Here is a 20,989-nt window from a genome sequence, read left to right as displayed (position 1 = left end):
TTCTACTTCCATTTTTCCCTCTCTTTTTTGATTAACCTCTCCTAGAAAAATTCAATGGCTTTGCCAATGAAGAGAAATGTGAAAGTGAACTCAGGTGTCGTGGGGTGCCCAGTTTCCCGACAGATATTAAACGGGATGACGGATCTATGCTTGATGATTGGTGACGGTGAGTGTTTGGAAGAGCCAAAAAATTGGTTTAATGAGAGGCTATTATCCTGGATGGATTACATGGATTTATCGATCATCATCGCTAGCCAACAATCCTAAGATTGGTTTCTCGCAGCTCTCTATTACTCTATACTATCCACTTGCCTTTTCGTATCGACGAATTTACTCTCTTTTTCATCCTTTACAACCCTTTGCCCTATGCAATGCATTGGGGGCCATACCTTGCACTTCTTCCCTTCAACCTGTTCTACAGTTATTTTCATCAGACCATCGTGTCTCATAATGTGGCCTACTATAATAAGTCCAGTCTTCTGCTTAAGGTTTTTAGAATACGTGCTTCTCTTTCCTCCCGCTCTTCTTAGCACTCCCTCCTTACTTACACTCTCGATCCATTTTACCTTCGTCATTTTTCGGTAGCATAAATCGATGCAAATTTTTTTATTTACAACATTTTTTACGCCATTCCATTAGAATACCCATTGGATAGACCTAATGCATGGAATTTAATTCGCGGTTTCGTTATTATATTTTGTTAGTGTCTATTTCATTCATGAATCCACAAAAAAGCCAGGAGAACTCCAAACTACGCTATAATTGTAAAATCCACATTGCCAACAACTTATTTGATTTAATATTTTAAAATTTAACCCTTGTGATTGTGAAATACCTCTCTATTCGACGCACCATAAATCTTAAATTCAAATTCTTTCGTGACATATCAGTTATAGGCAGTAAAATTATCCTTCATTAGGTTCTTAAATACTTTTCTTAAAATATTATTAATACAACTAGATGTATCATTACTTTTATATCCGTTGACAAAGTGATTTATAAAGATATTAGCAACAAATTTGCCCGTATGCTGCTATTGAAATAGTTTTCTCGTTTCAGTCATCTGTCGCCAGATTGTCTTTCTTCTTTTATTTAAAAAATGCGCATATCGATGGCTAAGTTCTAACAACACGTATCTCGAAATATGACCGGTTCAAGACTGTCATCTTAAAGAGTAAAGGCATTAAAAGAATTAAATTCAAGCAAAAAGCAACTTTTCGTTTGCAAATGTATGCTTCTTCTTCACTTTTATGAATTTTTGGTTTTTAATATCAGTGTACAATTAAAAAAATATAAATCGTTTCATTTGCTCTCCTGTAAATTGCTAATATTGAGATACGTGTCGTTAGAACTTAGCCATCGATATGTAGTAAAATATGTTAAAATAGCTTCAAATTGTTTTTTTCCTCGTTGCTATAATTTATTGAGATACCCTACACATTTCTCGCCAGTAATCAAGGTAGGAGCATAAGGATAGGACAAGAGAGTTAAGTCCATTACTTTATACAAAACACCGTTATCATAGCTTTCATTTCCATCACATTTTCTCGAAGGTCTCTCGGGTCTAGAAAAGTCTTTCCACCAAGTGAATTTCATGCCCTTCATCACACCGTAGTGCAACGGCAGAACAGAGGAAATGTGTGCTTATTATTCGTTTGAAAATAAGGTGGTGGGTCGCATAATAGCATCGCACCGGCCCGTACGCCGTTTGTGATAACGGAAGCCGTCCGCTGCCGGCCACAGATCATCCGTTTGATCAGACTTGCCGAGACCACGCTTGTGCTTAAAATATTTTCCCGAATAGCTCGCGCGCGTGGCTGTCGATAATCGCGCCTCGTTGGCCACATCGATCGATCGATCGCCTCAATTTCACGGACGGACTCGCGCCGATTTATCGCGATGCTTGTGTCCGAGAGCGATTGCTGAAAAATTGCCCGCGTTTTCGCTCTGATTGACGGTGTTGGGAGCGACCACTGTGTCGTTAAGAAATAAGTGCCCTGCCAACAAGTATTCTACCAGATCTGCGATACTGATTTTTTAGTAGAGGGTTTTTTTTGTGCGACTTCAGGCAAGAGTTCAGTTTTCGGAAATAGTGACTATCCATATATTACCTGTTCGATTTACCCAATAGAAAAATTCTGCCTGATTCCATTTCACACTGCGATTAACCGGTGTCTATGTTGAGGTTTCTAAATTAATTCTGGTCATTGATTTATTGTCGTTATTTTGGCTGACTAGCGATCAATGTATGTTTAGTAACAACTTTTTCCGGGAAATTTCAGCAATTTTATGTATTATTATTCTAATTTGAGCTTCATTTTGACCGAAATCTGAAGGCGAAGACAAAATTTTGATAAATACGGTTTATTTACTCCGAAAATAATATAAACGCTGAAGTGTAGCGACCGACAATTCACAGTTAGAGAATTCACGATTTAGAAAACCTAATCATTCAATTCAGGTGCACATCAGTATTAGCTTCTTCTAATGGTCGAAGTAATGAATGATAGTCATTCGTAACTTTTCTATAATGTACCTATTTAATCTTCGTGTGACTTTTTTTTACAATTATGGAGATTCCTCGGTCCTATGATACGCATTGCTTAGAGTAATGGATGGAAAGTCTTTACCCTGACGTTTTATATTTGTAATATAGGGTACGCTCCCTCAACATGTTTGAATTAATGTGTGGACTACTTTAACCTTCAGTAATAGTTCTTTTACCTCATTTTTAGTGGTGAATTGAGGAAGGAAATGGATAAAATGCATCACTTGACTGTTTCATAGAGTCCTTTTTACCAGAGAGTCACAAAGGAGGCAAATGAATACGAAAGGTATCATAAATTCGTTTCGCGATGTGTGCGAAGGGATGGTCGCTCCGAAGGCGTTTTCACTGCAATAGCAACCTTTCCGCAGATGCTCTCATTTTCCTTATAAGAATTCGATGACGGTTGAAAGAGCTTCCCGTGCATTAGATCCGTGTGTATCATTCATGCATCTTACTCCCATTCGTCCTCATTGATTGCTGTGTGATTCCAGAAGCGTTCTAGTTGGTGCCGGGCTGCCTTTGTCGATCGGGAACATCTTCAGAGATGAGCGATCACGGGGAAGGAATTTAGATTTCTCTTCTCATTTATTTTCGAACATAAGACTCGATTCCCTTATTTTTCGAGAGAAATATTCAAATTTCTGATGCCTGTTGACGTTATAGTGTTAAAATCAAGTTGAATACCTTGGTTCGTAGTTTGATTCAGAGATGGCTCTGAGACATCGGTTATTGTAAGATTTTTGAAGTGAACTCTTCTTTAGCGGCGTTAAGCACTTTTGTGGGATGGGGAAAAAGCATAGAATTCGCGTAAGCGTCACCGACCTGACACCGCGATTGCTACAGCGAGATGTACATACGTATAGTGTATACAATGGTATAGGTTGCGTCACCGCTATACTTTTACATACTGAATACTGGCATCTGTCTGCTTCTAGTTCCATACTGTACAAATGTACTTTTTCTATACAGTGCGTATTATTTTGTAGACTGTTGATAGAGATTAATATATAAACTTTGTTAATATATTGTAAATATATAGACTGTTAAAGTCTTTTTGTTTTAAAAATATTAAAATTGAAAATAAAAATCTATAGTGTATATTGTATAAGTTCATTAAATATAAAGAGCTCGTGCATGATTTTTGATGATGGGTTTAAAGTTTTTTTCTTAGAATCATTGTTAGAACTATTTATCAAAATGTGGACACACTTTATTATTGCACAAATTACATGGATGTGCATGCGAAATACGCTAGCATGTTCAACACTACTACTTCTGATATCGGCGATATGTGTATATGTCGTTGCCACTCTGGTAATAGTTCATCATTATGGTTGATAAATGACCTAAACTCCAAGAAATACTATATTATATATTAAACAAGGTCAAGAAAAGGAAAAAATAATATTAATTATGGTTGCCGTTTACATTTCTCCGGATAATTCATTACGTGCTATACGAGACTTTTTGTATGAAAATTTATTTATATATTCTCATGACGCATCTGCATTGCTTCAAAAAAATTGGAAAAAGATTTGATGATTTGCCAATGATTTTGAGGGGAGATTTCAACATAAATTTTGCAGACGATAAAAATATATCATTAATTGAATTTTTAAATAATGAATTTGGTTTAAAAATGTCAAATTATCGCAATCTCAGTACTACGAAATATAAAACTACAATAGATGCGGTCTTTACAAGACATTGAAATAGATTTGAATCAAAATTGTTCATTTCTTATTTTAGCTACCATAAACCTAATGTATCAGTTTTACAAATTGATGATGATGGTGCTGGTCGTCAAGATGTTCAAAAGTGTTGTTCAAACTGGGCATGAAAGTTAACTTTTCAGAAGTATAAAATGTTTTATGTAAACTAGTTTTAAAAATATTGTGAAATAGTGCAATAAAAGCATATAATATAGTAACATAAATTATAGATGTAAAAATTTTGTACGGTAAAGAAATAAAAGCATATTATAATTTAATATATAAATGATGTTACTTTCTATTCATACACATCGTATTTTTAATATTTATTTAATAATAAACAGTTTGCTGAAAAAAAAAATTTAATTTTTTGTTGAAAAATGAGTATTACTGGAAAAATTAGTTCTTTAATAATATTAAATCTATATAAAAAATAAATGGATAATAATGATTTCAGTTTTCACTTCTGTCGGCCAGTCCCACGACACTCCCGTTTTTTTTAATAGTATGTAGTTTGCAAAGAAGTCAACAAAAGGGAACCTAAAACGAAAAACCAGCTTCAGCAGCTGAAAATAATTATTGAAATATTATTTTTTAATAAATTTAGGAGGAAAGGTTTATATTCACTGGCAACAATGGAAAGATTATTTCGTCCATCAGGTATATGCATTGTCGAAGCTGAATTCGTAGTCATAAAGAGGTTTAGCGAAGCTCCTGGACATTCGTGATATGAATTAAAAGGTTTGAGGGTAAATAAACAGCCTGTAAGTACAAATTTTGGTTGAAGCCGTGACACAAAAATGAACCATTAACTGTAATTTACTTGTTGCTCTCAGAAATTAGTCGTTAATGCTGTACCTTGCCTCATTGTACAAATACTGTGGCAAGTAATTGATGTATTTTAGAAATATTAACAGCGCCCATATAGAAGGAACATCAAATATGTACAAGGGAACCTTTCCAACATTCCCAAAATCCAACCTTAACTATTACCAATTGCATTTTCACATACGCTACCCATATTTGAGTGCGGTTTTTTTCACTCTGTACCTCGCCGAGAAATGTACTCTAGAGGCTCTCGGAAGACGGGAAACTTCATTTGGCGTCCATTGATTGCGGCCTTCCCTCGTGGGAGGATGGTGTCCATTTTAAGGAAATGGCAACGGGGAAAGCAGTGCCTCTCCGGAAATTCGTTCACATATTGTGGTTGCAATAATATGGGAGCGTCCCGATAATGATCCCCCAGGCGGCGTAGCTAGGGTGCAGAGTAGATGATGGGCTCCAGACACACTTTACTCAGTTTATTAGTCAGCCCGCCTCTTCCTCGCCTTCAAAGTACAAAGAAACTTTCGCTTTGATAAACTTCGTTACTGTTCGAGAATCCATATCTCTTTCGTGCGTTCAGAATATTCTACATATGATGTTAAGGAAGGTTAGAATAACAGCATCTTGGCGTAAAGGTAGTCATTTTGCGCTATAAAGTTAGTAAAGATAATCTGTAAAATTTACAGCAATCTCCCTCGTGAATCCACAAATTAAAACCGAGAAGGCTGCTGACTATATTATATTAGACTCGCGAAATTAAATACGAACGAATTTCGGTGTATATGTCTTCATGGTTCGAAAACGTGAGGTTAGAAAATCATCACTCACTAGTTGAATAATCAGCCGATAAACTCAGCCTTATTAACGTAGCGGAATGTTATTTTCCTGGTAATGAATGATGGTGAATATTTGTTACTAATAATTTTTATAGGGTTAATCGCTGATTTTTCTTGAAATTTCCATTTCTACTTATTGAAATTTCAAATTATAAAATTACACGAAACATTGCGCCTATTTCATTTTTCTTTTGTGTGGTACCATTTCCGAATTCCCCTTCTACCTATCAGTCATCGAAATATTATTTTCGACTTTATAACCATGAATCAATGACCCAGGGCGTATTTTTATGACATTTATATGCGTCTTTTTTCATTTTTACGACGAAAATTAGTAATACCGCCGATTCGGCTTTGATTGACGCCACCAATTCTTCTAACTTGAAATATTTGCAGCTATTTGTTTGCTTCCGATCGTATTCAGGCGGAATTAAGGGAAGGATTGATTGTTGTCAATATATTAGACCGAATACGGGAAAAGTGTCATTCGATTTGCTTGAATTTTTTAAATAAAAATTAATTAATGATATATAAATGTTGATTAAGGTTATAGGTACTCAATAATTTTGTGCACAAATAGAGATGTATTTCATCAAATGAATGAATGCATTAGACTTATTAAAAGATTCCTGGGGCATGTGTTTCGGGCTCACTGCCCCGAAGACGATGAGCAAGGTGCTTTGAGTTAGAATGGAGTTTTTAACCCGAACGGAAGCCCGAGAAATATTCAATGATTTTTACTTAAACATTCACCACTTTCTGTGCAAATGAAAGAGGGGCATTCTGCGTTCCAGCGAGCTCGACAGTACTTCTTTTGTTTCTTCTGCTCACCGGCTGTTGTACAATGGTATTTGGTCGGAACATGCAATGCAAGCATCGGCCCAACTTCCACAAACAGTTGTCTCATTATGCATGATTTTTGTAATCGTTGGAATTCATTTTTTGCCGAAATTTTGAAAGATGGGAAACGGCGACGTGTATTCGCCGTTATACTTGCTTTTCTGAGAAGCCGAAATTCGGCAGTCTCTTGAGCCCCAACCATTTCGTTGGAGTCCAACGCCACTTACTCAGTGTTGTCGATCGAATTATTGTCACCCTATCATCTGTACGCTGCAGATTGTGTAAATTCCCGTTTAAAACATTGATATTAAATTTATTGATAATAAATCGTAGGATGAATTAAAACAATTTTAGCAATGCAATAGCTTAATGAAGTTCAAATACAGCACATGAACGTTATAATTAAGTTTTGAAAATTCAATAGCGAATTCGTTGAGTATGAAGTTCTCTAATCCTCTCTAAAATCCGAAGCAAATACATTTTTTTAAAGTATTTACGAAGTTATATGGCAACCTTAAAAATTTCTTTCAAATGGTAATAGTATAAAAGATGCTGCTGCGTTGTATAGGAGTCCTCATTTTGACAATTACACATAAGTTTTGCGTTTTTTTCTCTCTTCGTGAATAGCAGTTTGTTAGTCTTTACGTTAAGCACTCAAGTGTCCGTTTTTTCGCGGTTTCAATGATTCTCGTGCTCAATTTAGTCACTCACCTGGGAAGTGTTTTTAATTGCCGGGAACAATGATGTGATACCGTTCATTCGTGTGCCTTCACCGCGGCGGCTGCGCATATTATATAAATGATGAAGTTCTTCTTCAGCGGCCAAAGCGAGTGTTTCCCACGCCCACCCACTTCCCCTGCCCCCCCCCCCTCCGGAGGGGCGTGGAGTGAGGTACCAGACCGCCGTGAGGTTTGACTGCGGGTAAGGAGGGATAAGGGACGCGGAAGCAGCGATGGCATTCCTTTCATCACGCGGCGAGAACGCGAGATGAACCTCACCTTGACATCAAGCATGTATCACTCCGTGGCTGAAAAAAAATCCTTTGCGTTGCGGACGACTCATCATTCCATTTTGACGATTCAACGCTCATAGTTTGACGGAAATGCGGCATTTTAGAGTTATCATTCACAAAACTTTAATATTCGATTTATTGCATTATAATTTACGCAAACTTTTAAAACTTCATTCCAATGCCGAAGAGCTAAATTGAGGTCCATAACTTTTTGAAACAATTATAATATATAAATATAACGATAACTAAAAATCAAGTTTTTTAATTAAAGGAAGTAGATGAGACAGAATCCTTGTTGCTATCTTGATTTATTAATCTCACTTCTAATTATGAATAAGTTATTTGTAAAAAAATAATCAATAAACCGATAGACAAAATGCAACGGGTTACGAAAGCTTGCATTCTCTCTTGAATTTTTACTCCAGAATATTAAATTATTATCCTGGGTATAAATTTCAGTAAATCAACATAACCATTAAAATAAACGCAAAATATGGACACGATCGTAAAATGTTTTCGTTACTTCATGATTCCCAAATAAATAAGAACTTAAACGAAAGGGACGATCACTTATTGAGAAAATGTACTATGATTTCTGATAATGCAGGACAATGAGCTGATGGCTGCAAAAAGTAAATTTTGAGAAAATATTTGGGCAATGACTCAACTCAGATGCATCAATCTTGTATTGCAAGGAACCAGCCTTGTTCGTTACATATTGTGAAACACCTGAAATTCTTTTTTCTGGAGACATTAATCCACAATACTGTGTATTTCAGACCGTATGTATTCATAATTGAGCTGAAAATACAAGAACAGTAGTACACCGACTGATACTGCTAAGATGCTGTTTCACAAGAAAGAAAACTTCTAGGAGGTCATCTTTCTCCTTTGTAATGCTTGAAAATGACTACCCTAGCCTTAACTTGGATTCATTCATATATCCAAAGTTCTATTGCCAAAATTCGTGCATATACTCGTGATGGTGTGCCTTTCAGGACGCAAAGAACATAGGGTAAGCAATTTAAATTTGACTCCTGAGAATACACTATCGTATTAGCTCCCGAAGGCCTTCTTGTACACCTGTAAACAACTCTTTCACCACGCAACGGTTCGTTTCTCACCGTTCGCCAGCCTCATTGTCTCGCGACACTTAAAAGCCTCAGCGACGTAAGAAACCTCCTCGTACCTCAATGCAAGTTAACCTGGCGGAAGTAAAAATGAATTGATATGCCTCCGCAAACGGGTTCATGCGGTTTATCAATAATGCCGTGATGAGGGGGCGGCGCTCCCAGCCACTGTGGGAGAGTTTGGCGGGGGGTGGCGCTGCTGTGGCATAATTAGCGGCCCGGGAGTGAATTAAGTAAGGTGGGGGTGGGAGCCTCCTTCCCTTCGTCAGGGTCCCACGGTTTCCACGGGAGAGCGTCTCGCTTGCCCGTGTGCGTCGGTCGACTCGCCAGCAGCGATGGTCTGCGCCCGTTGAAGTCTCCTCGTCCGCGCGTTGAAATCTCTCCGCGTCCGATCGGATCGTTGAAGTCTCTCCGCGTCCCTGTGGTGCTCCTTGCGGAGAAGAGCCGCGCCATGGGCCGCATGGCTCCCTGGCCCTCGTCCTCCTCCCCTTGCGTCTCGCCTCCGGGACCCCGGGCCGGGGGCTCCGGTTGGCGGACGGCGGAGCGGGCGGCGCGCCGCGCCCGCAAGGGACACTGGTCCTCGGCATCCGAGGACTCGTCGGCCGGGTGCAGGGAAAGTGGGTACGCTTACGTGAGACCACCGGTTCGATATTCGGCGAAGAAACAAGGGGTGAGTGTGGTGTGGAATGAATTGTATCCTAAAGCGGTGCGGTTGCCTCCACTGTTCCCTGTGGATTCTACCCTGTTGGTTCTGTTTCTTTACGTTTGCCGACGCCTTACACAAGCGTTTTGTCTTTGATTTTCAAGTTTATATGTTCAATCGTATATCAAAAGTCAGTGTCACTGCGGGAGAGTCTGATGAGTCGTGATGATTCGTATAGTCGGAAGATAGGAGATGTTAAGATCAGTGAGTTGCATGAAATATTTCGAAAAATAAATTTTTTCCTGTATCTTGCAACTTTTGGACACCCATGAAGGTGGCTTAGGCGATCAACTGTGAACAAGCGTGGATAACTTCGTGATATTTTCTATAGACCGTCATTCCACTTCCATTCGTCTCTCTTTGAGAGATTTTCTTTAGAATAAAGAAGCCGCAAGCAGGGGTTCTTTTTCCACTTTTTCCACTGGCATTGTCGAAGGTTGTCAGAGGCTTTGGTGACCAAGTGTGCAGATTCGTCATTCATCATAAATGAAAGTGGCTACTTAGGAGAGATTCCGATATAAAATAGAGGTGAAACCTTTAAATACCATTACCTAGATAAATTCTTCGCCCTTAAAATTTTCGGCGAGATGGTAGGGTTTCCGTTTTCTCTAAACTTTAAAAATTCACTCACCATTGGCCTTTTTTAGACCCTCGTGTTTCAATGATTTCGAATAGCAGGTGTGAGAGAATAATATAACAGATCTGCAAGACTAAGAATATTTTGTACACTAAAAAAAAAGAAATTTAATATTCTCCTTCTTCCCCTCAATATAACCAGACGCTTTTCTGTGACGATGCAGATTTTTTTCCACGTTTTCTTTCTCAATCCAAATTTCTTCTGTAGTATTTGGCATCCTTTCTTAAGACTTAAACAGTCTTTTTTACATTTCTCCTCATGTATAGCAAATGACTGACTATACAACGATTCTTTCTTTGTTACGGCCTTGGTTTATGGAGGTGTATGTCCAGCTCGACTGCCTTTCCGTCTATGAATAAAGCCCAATCAAATTCGATACACGTGAGAGCTTCGTTAACACTGATTATGAGTCTAAGTGCTTGGGTTATCCTGATTTAACGGTACGATTGAGGCTTTTTTCTAGAGGAATACGGCCTAAACATTTGATCGCAGGCATACTATTCAACCTGCTGTATGCTCTTCATTAAGTATTACAAGTTATTTCAGAATTATTCTCTGATTCTGTAATAGAATATGATTAAACCACTTGCTTTACATCATGGGGACTTTCTTCATCCAATATTGATGATAATAAACCTTATTATTTTCTCATAATCAAGTAGAAATAAATAATTTACGCAAAAATAGTCATTTTCTTCAAGCTTTGCGTTAATTAAGTTAACATGTCATAATTAATATCTTAAAATGGTCTAATGGAAATATTGCGACTGTGAGTGTTCTTTCCCATTAAATGAGCTTCTATAAAAAAGTGTTGGCGCAGACGTGTCGACGAAGTTGGAGAAATTTAAATCCCCAATGTAGTCAAGTTGAGGTCCGAATTTGGGCTCGTCCAGCTTCCAAACGAATGCTATCACCCCGAGAGTAAATATGGAGGAGACCTCTAGAGGTGGTGAGTACGCAAATGCCGAAATCTGAGGAAGCATTGCTGCCTTTACTTATGTATTCATGTGCGAATTTTTAAAGAAAATAGCAAGCATAATGCTTTGATTAAAATAGATTTTAGATCCATTTTGCCAATTCTCTTTCTTTGTGGGTTTTAATTGAATTCCAATAAAAATAAATTGGGAAGTAAAAGTTCCGAAGAATTTAACCAATCAGACCCATCCGAGATCACATGATCTCTGATTTTACGATTTCAATATTGGCCGCATACGCAGACGTTGAAAATGACTCTTGTTTATTGAAGCTGTGAATATAGAATTTATCCTCAGATATCAAGTAGAGGTGCTAGAAGGAAAGAAAGGTGTCACCATTCATAAATAAACCTCTTTTGGCCTCAAAGCAACGTAAATTCCTTCGCAAAATGTGAACTTTCTTTCGAATGTGTGTGGGAACTTCGTCGAAAAATTCCAACCCCGTGACCGTAACGAAAGGCATTTTCACTACCGGCGACGCAAGAAGAGTCAGGTATACCTAGACCATCTTGAAGAGGACCAGGGGGCTCCTGATGTGTGACCACTATGGAATGCTAATTTGAGGCTGCGAAGAAACCAAAGAATGCGTTCATATGGTCTGAGTTGAATTGGTGAATTATGGCCTTCAAGGGCGATGGCGTCGATCTTACGACGTTATGACGGAAGCAAGTGGCTTGGAGGATGACCGAGTGAACTTGAAACATCCTCGTCGAATACCGCGGCTGTCTTAAAGAAAAGGGCATAACTTCTCCACATTTGGCTGTTCTCCAAGCTTATAGGCTAGCAGCAAAATATTCCCTGTCGTGATTGACCCGCAATATTTCGTATTTTTCTCCGTTTCTGCAATATCTGTATTATAAATGTAAATAACTTCTTTAAATTTTGCCAATCATTTTCGGGTAGCATAGTCGATATTTTGCACAGTTATCGTTTGTAGCCACTGGTAAATGATGCTTAGAAAATGATACTTATTTATAGGATTATATTTATTTAGTGAGGAGTGTTACTGGTGTTTGTTTTAACACCAATTTTCGAGTTTTTTTTTCAAATGCGGGAGGACCTGCTATGTACCTTCAAATTAATGTTCCACCAGACTAACGGACCCTAAGCAACCGACAATTAACATTCAGTGCACAGCTTGTGAGAAGACAATATTTCATTAAAAGTAACCACGCCACGCAAAATATGGGAGCATGGATGCCTATATTGTTTCTAGTGCGTCATTTTAATGGAGAAGATACAAATAACTTAAATATCCTTTGAACTCAGAAAACTGTACCCATTCAAGAATACTCCTTCTTAAATGCATATTTCTTGAAAAAACACTCAGGTTTTCCTTCTCAAGAGTTGACTAATCTTATTTTATTTCCATTCCTTCGCACAAATTTATGCAACCGGAGAATAGCGAGAAGAGATTCTTTCGTAATTATATAGCCAACCATTTCTTATGAATACGCTCTCAGCAATTTTCTCAAAGATTTTTTTTCGAAATCCTGGAATTTTTGCGACAGGATCCCCGAGGATTATTTGTTCATCATTCGCGTCTCTATTGTTTCTGCAGATATGGAGATGCCTACCTTGCTTAAGGGTCCGCTTAGAAAATGTTATTATTGAAGTCATTTTCCGTATAAGGTAGGTTTTCATAAAGTATTTACGAAGTATTCACCTAGTCAACTTCCCTTCATGGACTTACCTCTTCAATTCACAATGAGGCTTAATAAGCTCTTTCATTTTATCTGAAAGTCCTAATCTCTCACTCACTTACCCAAGATCCTACCCTCTAACAATGATTTTAACATCCCCTCTGCGCTCAGAACTTGCTCCATCCAAATCTTCTGTCTTCTCCGTATCTCCTATAAATGGGACCTTCCCTCACCCACCATATCACGCACTTCGTCGTTCCCCCCTCCTCTCCGTCCACTTCACCTTCTCCATTCTTCTCCATACTCACATCTCGAACGCCGCCAGTCTTCTCTCGTCCTCCTGCCTAAGTGTCCATGTTTCCGTACCGTAAAGAGCTAAGCCCCAGAATAGACACATCACTAACGTTTTCTTTAAACTCTTACATAATGATCCTCTCATAAGCTCCTTTCTGTTCGTGAATGCCTCCTTTGCTAACACAATTATCTTCATGTTTTTCCTGCTGCTGTATCCATTTTGCTTTAATGTGGCCCCAAAATAGTTGAATTTTTCTACCTGCTCAAACTTTTCCCATCTAATTTTATCTTGAGTCTCACATTCCCAGCTTGTAATGCCAAATTACCAAAGAATTAAGTTTCCTACCCAATCTCCAATCTAGTCCAATTTTCCGGAGATTATCCCTTAAATTAACCCAGTCTACTCTTTCAAATGCTTGTTCAAAATCTCTATTTCAAGATATTTACCCTCCCTTTCTTCATTACTCTTTTTTTATTTTCAGACTTGCCCGCCTTCATAATTGTCCTCACATCTCCTTAGCTTATTTCTTGGATAGTGCTTCTGCTGATGATAAGTCTGTGCGGGGGTTTCGCATGTTGACGACCTCGAGACGACGACCTTGCAGACCCCGCTGCCGCGAAAAACACCCGCCCTTTGCGGACGGGTCCCTTTCGATGAGTTTCCGTGTGTCATTAGATTTTACTCAGTATTTTCAGGGAAAATATAGTTGGTAGGGTTACCCACTTACATTTCAACAGTGTTTTTTACGTGACACCATCGCGTGGACTACCTTTCGTCTGGGTCTTACCCTTCGACATATCTGGCACGGGTGGTCCTACCAGCAGGGTGTTTCAGAGTCTCATAGGATTGGCGGCGTCGGAAACGGATTCATTCCGAGTCGATGGGGAACCTATTCCACGCTCGTCTTCCGTGCGTTTCACACATACTATCGGAAAGCGTTCCGCTTTTGGTATGACGTCAACAGCCATCCCCAACGGGAAACGAGAAAACGTCAGTTTTCAAGAGACAAGTGAGCAGCGAAAATAACCTCCCGCAAGGTTTGACACTTCACAAGGGAGGCGAAAGGTATATACGGGCGTACATAATTGCTAATTGATACATTTTCACATAACTGACGTTGTTGCGGGGTAAAATCATTTTATAATTGTCCGTCTGTAGTTTTTTTAATGTAATACCCTGTCGTTTTGAGCAAATTACGGGAATGAAGGAAAATTTTGAAAGCACCTTTAAATATATCTTCTAAATTATACTTCAGTGCGCGATAATTCAACTGAAAAAAAATCGCCGCAAAAGGGAATTGATCTGTTAACATAAGTTTCACTGCCGAGTGCCTTATCCACTCGGCCAACATGGTTTCTTAGAAGGTCGACGAAATATGTGGTCTACAGATGACAAGATGGTGTGAGGGTGCTTCCGTATGGTTGTTACCGTGGCTATTCCCGTTATGCTTGAACTAATATTTCATATTAAAACGAATATTTAGAATGCACACCATGGAATCAAGTGAATTAGCTACATAACCACGTCTAATTTCGATGTAACTACGATGCCAAGTCACGCACACAATCATATCAAATTAGACAAATTGTTATTCTTCCAAACCCACGGACACGTATTCAATGCATTATGCTGCCTGCATATTTTTAAGCCATTACGCCATGCATTCCAACTTGTTTCACGATCTTTTTGCCAAATTACTCGTCCAAGTAACAATACAAACGAACTTGCACCGACAGTGATACAGTCTACGCATTTATTGCCACATTTACACGAGAATTGAAGTCACTTACACCTATATTACTCTATCAGAATATCCACATATATTAGCACTCATGAAATAAAGTGGTATTATTTTATTAGAGCCAAATACTTAATAAAAACAGCATTATAAAATATCACCGTTCGCAACCGGAATGAGTTTCCGGCACCTCTAGCCCACTCGACTTCTATCCTATCGAAAAGCCGTCCTTGAGTCGATAGGAAGCAAGTCTGAAACGCACGGAATGCCTCGCCGATAGTAAGTGACATAGAATTCGCGTCAATGCTCCCGATCCGCGCGGAAAGGGAGACTCTGAAACACCCTGCAGGAGTAATTGAGAAATAATCCCGCCATTGCAGCTCTAGGAAGGAGCAAGCGTTTCCTCGACGGAACCAAGTTTGTAGCTAGTGATGGTAAAATCGATTTCGATTACAATCGAAAATCGAGTTAGAAATGCCAAAGGTCGAGGGAGTCGAGAGTTACAATTTCGACCTTCGCCATTTAGTATGATATTAGCGGTGTCACTATCGACCCATTATAACGCCATCCGTCCCATTCGAAAGACTTTTCTCCACGGCCCGTGTAATAGGAAATTTTTGCCCTCAATCATCAACAAAAAATCGCATCGCAAGTCGATATTTCTTAAAAATTTTAGTGAAGCCAAATTTTTCCATGCGGTGATCCCAAAACTTTCATGTGTGTGCATTTGCAAATTTTTAGTATTAATAAGTCACGCATTTATTCTAAGTAGAAATTAAATCGGGCCTTCATTTTATTTTCCTCATCTTAAATGTGTATTCTTGGTGTATTTCGAATACATAATAAACCTGCTTTCGTACAAACTATATCTTTTTTAAAGGACCGTCGATTTTGCGATTAATCGATATCTCAGATAAAATTTCGATTTTCATTGAAAATTCGAATGCCTCGTTCACATTACGATTGTCCGAGCGATCGTCCTAACGATAGTTTCCTGAGTTAGCCGTGGGAATGCATGACATCCTGACAATAGTTCACGTAGTTCCGAACGTTGCCACTTTACGATGGTTAGGCGCTGGGAGACCGGAAACGGAAGCGACAAGAGAAAGACGAAAAGCTCGTGAAGCTCTATTTTTTTCATGGATTTGTCCTAGGAAGGAAGAATATGGGCGGAAGAAAAATTATTCCTTAAATACACGTGGAACACAGTATTATCTTGGCCCTGCATACCTCAACAGCTTTGCTAACCGTCAATTTCCCGTTCACTTTAGATGTCAGCACTAGAGGGCAGCACAGGTTTTAACCATCGTCGTGTGAATGCACGATAGTTCCGACAATGGCTGGAACAATCGTAATGTGAATGAGGCAGAACAATTCATTTCGATTAAAAATCGATTGATCGAGAACCTGATTTAGAACCACATTTTGCCAACATTATTTGCAGCACAAGGGAAAGGGCTCTAAGGAAGATCAATAAAGGAATGAGTTTGCTGGCGCGTCGGTTGTTGCGGGAGCAGCGGCCGTGGCGAGGGAGGGGAGAGATTGGCGTGGGTGCCGATGCGATAACAAAGGGGGGGGGGAGCGCAGTGGTTGAGATTTCCACCACCTTGGCAGTGAGAGGCGCTGGCTTCTTATTTAGGGAGCTGCTCCGAGACAATGTGCGCAGCCTATCCATGTTCTGCGCATTCGACTGAGATTAATGAAATGGGTGAACCCGAGATCGAAAGATCCCAGGGAATAATCGAATGACTCCAATAATAGTGTTCTATCATTTCTTCTTTGTTTCTATTGGGTATTTTGAATGAATAAATTTAGCTATTTTTTCCACAGAAGTTTTTTATTAAAATGCGACCATGGTTTCGACGGTTAACTTTACCTCCTGGTCACACCACACACCAGAAGACGACGTCAACCATGATTGCGTTTTAATGAAAGATTCAGTGTAAAAACAAAGTTTAATTTATTCATTAAAAATGTTCAGATAATTCCAAAAAGTATTGCTGAAAACTATTGTTTCTATTGGACATTTTAAATGTTACACTCTTTAAAAGAGAGAAGAGTGCAGGTTTAAATAATATGGTTGTAAAATTTACCTTTGTTTAATTTTCACTTCACTATAGTAATATTGATTGAGATACCAATCCTAAGCTCTGTCTTACCCTTATTGGCTTATTGCAATTCAACAGCCACTAATTGAAAATCACTCGGAAATACAAAAAAATAAAAATTATTTTACCCAACCGGGGACAATACGTGAATATTATTCTCATATTTTAATTAGTACAGCTCATTGCTCATGCATTAATGTCTCCTCCATAAGTTGAGGCTGAGTGCAGTGGTATGTAAGTCAGAGTGATTAAAATCGAATTGAAATGTAATTCGTCATGTTTGCTAAGAGAGCACAATCATAATATTTTATAACTGTACGTGAAGATGTCGTTGAAATATACGAACAGCTGAAAATTTTGAAGTTTGTGCGATTTCTCATTATCACGTGATCGTATTCACAGAATGAAAAAAAACGTGGCTACTGACCTCTATGGGGCTAAACTTCTGAGTCTGCTTTTTCTGTGACGATTTCTTAAAAATTGATCTACATTTATTGGTGTAAATATGAACCTTAATTGGGAAATACAAGCATTTTTTTTCCTCGGGAATGCATATGAGGGAAACGCTTGCGTTTATGTGACGGTTAGAACTGCGAGCTGAGGCGAGGCTACAAGCTGTGTTGGCCCTCTCCGCACATCAACGGCCCCCTCAACATCATCAGCAACGGCACCCGGGTGCGTGCGTCGCTTCGCAGCTTTCTTCCCACGGAATACAGTTATCTAGGCCTTCGCATTCGGCCGATCCATCCGTCCCGCCCTCTCTCTCCTTCGGGCGCGGGGGAGGGGAGCGGCGCGGAAATATTCGGTCGCCTTGGAAATCCCCCCGCCGCGGCGGCTCCAACGAAACAAATGCGCGCACAAAAGTTTCCGCGCATCGGGTCCCGCGCATGGGAATAGGATTGCAAAAAAAACTAGATCACGTGATGAATCTGATGGATCTGATTGGCTGACCGCAACGATAGCTTTTTTTCACATAGATTGAAAATGCCATTTCTACCAAATGTATCACAAAAGGAGGAGGAAAAATATCACCATAAAGTCTTGATAAAATCAGCCTGCTATCCAAAAAGCCTAAGACCTTTTATCGGCATAAATTCTGTTTACAAATATTCAGTCGGCTTAATACTTGACATCTACCACGATAATACAGAAGTTTGGGTTTCATTGTTGTCCTTTGCGTTTGGTCACTGCGCAGCCAGCATTTGCTCTTTTGTTCGTATTTTACCTCTGAGAACCTGAGTCTGTGCTCTTAAGAAGGTGGATAGCCAATCATCAGTCACCCATGACTGAGACCAACATTCAAACAACCAACTTCAATATTATTGTTGGTAAATGAATATAAACACACTTTGTAAATTATCACTGAATTTATTTGCTACGACGCGTTTTGACGCGAAGGCGTCATTCTCGAGTAAAAAGGATTGTTCTCTTTCTTTGTTCTCGAGAATGACGCATTAGCGAAGAAATGCGTCGCGCCAAAAAATAAATTGAGCGAAAATTTGCAAAGTGCGTTAATATTCATTCAACATGAATTTTCACAAAGTTGAAGCCGAATCTGTAGATTTCATAATGTTGGTTAATGGAAAAAGCGTACTAATCGCTAATGATTTGATTTTTTAAATCCTGATACCTTGTTTTCAATCGCAAACGGTATAACATATGGACATAAAATTTTCCATTTAAAATAAATAACATGTTAACTGATAAGCTAGCTAGCTCAGATAGTCAGACTCATTAGGGATAGCGTGAAGTGGGATTTGTTCGCGTGAAGTCTTCTCTGGACTTCCGCCAGTTTAATTTGTTGCATATCACCAAAGTTCAACGGAGAATTCGTCCATCTTTCCATCGGGGTAAATAAATAAGTTTGACTGCACTAAAAAGGATCCAATGTAAGTGTATACAATTAGAACAATCAGGGTACTCCTGGTCGGCCGGTAAGATCTTGCTAAATCGGAGAGAAAGGATGAGTTCTATCATTTGTTAATATTTTCGTGACGGGATTCCACGCATTGCTACGTTTATACCCCGTGTCTCGATTGGAAGTGTTTTTTTCTCGTAAACCAGGTCTCAACTTCCTCATTAAGAAGCTTGTCCCAAGAAGAAGTCCCAGGATTCGTTGGAACGGCAGACTAGTTTGGCGTTATCCCATTTTTAAGTGTGGTCCCTATTGATGCTCTATGTTCACTGAAACCTATTAATTCACCCCGATGGCGATGAACCAGTCTTCCGTCGAAACGTTGGCGATATATAACGAACTACACCGGTGAAAATTCACTCACGCAAGACTTCACGCAAATAATTCACAAGAATAATATAGTACGATATTTGTTTATTTAAATCTTGATTGCAAGAGTAAAAACCAAAAATCGTTCGTCTACATCTGTTCTCGAGAAGGCACCTACAGTCGCTGTTCTTTTTTTTCCATGCCCTCAGCTATTGTTTTTGTTTCACGCGCCGCAGCGGCCTCTGTGTCGAATTGCGTCACCAGAGGGAGAGACAAGAGAGGGGAAAGAGGTTCATTACATTTCTCCATTCAAGTTCCCATTTCACCATTCTCACGCGGTGCTCTTTAGCTGGGTCGTGCGTAAATTGACCACTCTTTTTGCCGTTGTGTGCCGTTCTCCCTTAAAATGGTTTGCTCGAGAAACCCATTGTATGCAATTTACATGAAAATTTCTAAACATTGTAAAATTAAGAGCTATGCTTTCGTAACTTCACAAAATTTATTACACTGACCATGGTTTCAACGTGGATCGCTATCATCAGGGCTTAGCAGAGGTGCAAGGCCATGGAAAGACAGGGCAAACTGCAATTCCAGTGTGACATCGAATAATGGCCCAAAAATCGAGGCTTTCTGAGCTGTGTTTTCTGGAAATTGTATCGAGAAATCCATACTGGTACACATCCCTCTATGGAGCCATTTATTTATATACGCAAGAAAAAATTTAATTGGATCCTGCACATAAGTGTAGAAGAACTGATGTAATGTTCGGGAAACGAAAATGATCGCAATAAAAACAAAACTGAGGGTCGTCGGCCGAGTGAAATCAGCGATATTAGTCAAATTTAAATCAAATCATATTAGTTAGACGGACATAGCACTGCGATCGGTTCAAATAACTGAATAAAAGTATTCCTTTGAATATAGGTATTGGAATATCCACGTTATAAATGGCAAATTGTGAGGTTATTCTGCGACCGTGAAAAATTATATTTTTAGCTCTCTGTTATGAATTAAGTGTAGGGTTATTACGGTTTTGGAAATTAAAAAATCATTATAAGGCATTTTAGTATACAACACGGTATTCAATTATACGTTTTTGCTTACATCACATCACAATCCTTTCTCAATTGACCAAAAGCATCTTTCCCAGTCATTCATGGTGATGATGAAAATAACGGAAAGAAAAGAATTGGAAAATTCTTTAAGTTAATACTTAAGATAATTTAAGCACTTATTTCAACTACCAAGTATGAAAATCAAGTTTCTTTTATGGGCATGTGATAATATCCTCGTCCGATTTGGAAGAACTGGAAATCCTTATTTTCCCGATATGTCTTTACTAAATGACTTAAAATAAGTAGTCAATGGCTGGTTTATTTTTATCCCACTTAAGTAAAATAGAAAAAAAAATATTATTTAACTCACAATTAGAACTTATAAAATTTCTGAAAGGGCATTACTTATACCTTACCATTTTCATATCCAGATATCATATTTTTCTATTATTAAAGTACAAAGTAACTTCGTGAATTTCTAAAAGAGTAAAATTGCAGTAAATTTCCCTTAATCAGCTTTGCGTTATGCCCAATATGTAACTGAGAGGGAAGAATCCCGATGGAATCTCTGAAAAAAGTGAAATTCGCATACTTTTATATTTCCTTTTTCGGAATGTTAACACAATCATCACGGAAGCATTATGTGTTGACATAATAAGAAATGAAATCGCGATCAATGCCAAATAAAACTCGTTATAAACCAATTCCA

The 20,989-nt window shown here is 38.7% G+C and overlaps 1 protein-coding gene across 2 annotated transcripts in view; it reads left to right on the top strand.

The window, feature by feature from the left end:
* Positions 1-20,989, top strand: part of LOC124154645 — a 299,325-nt gene that overhangs the window by 237,738 nt on the left and 40,598 nt on the right. The window contains exon 1 of one of the 2 annotated variants that reach the window (XM_046528500.1): positions 9,227-9,573. The exons of the other annotated variant lie outside the window; for it this stretch is intronic. Within the exon in view, the coding sequence (XP_046384456.1) occupies positions 9,355-9,573 (219 nt within the window). The 5' untranslated portion in view covers positions 9,227-9,354. Of the gene's footprint in view, positions 1-9,226; positions 9,574-20,989 lie in introns of those variants that run through there. 2 annotated transcript variants of the gene reach the window in all.

This window comes from Ischnura elegans, chromosome 1, assembly GCF_921293095.1.
Source record: "Ischnura elegans chromosome 1, ioIscEleg1.1, whole genome shotgun sequence".
Taxonomy (NCBI): Eukaryota; Metazoa; Arthropoda; class Insecta; order Odonata; family Coenagrionidae; genus Ischnura; species Ischnura elegans.
The sequence above is the reverse complement of the archived record's forward strand: the minus strand, read 5'-3'. Positions and strand labels throughout refer to the sequence as shown.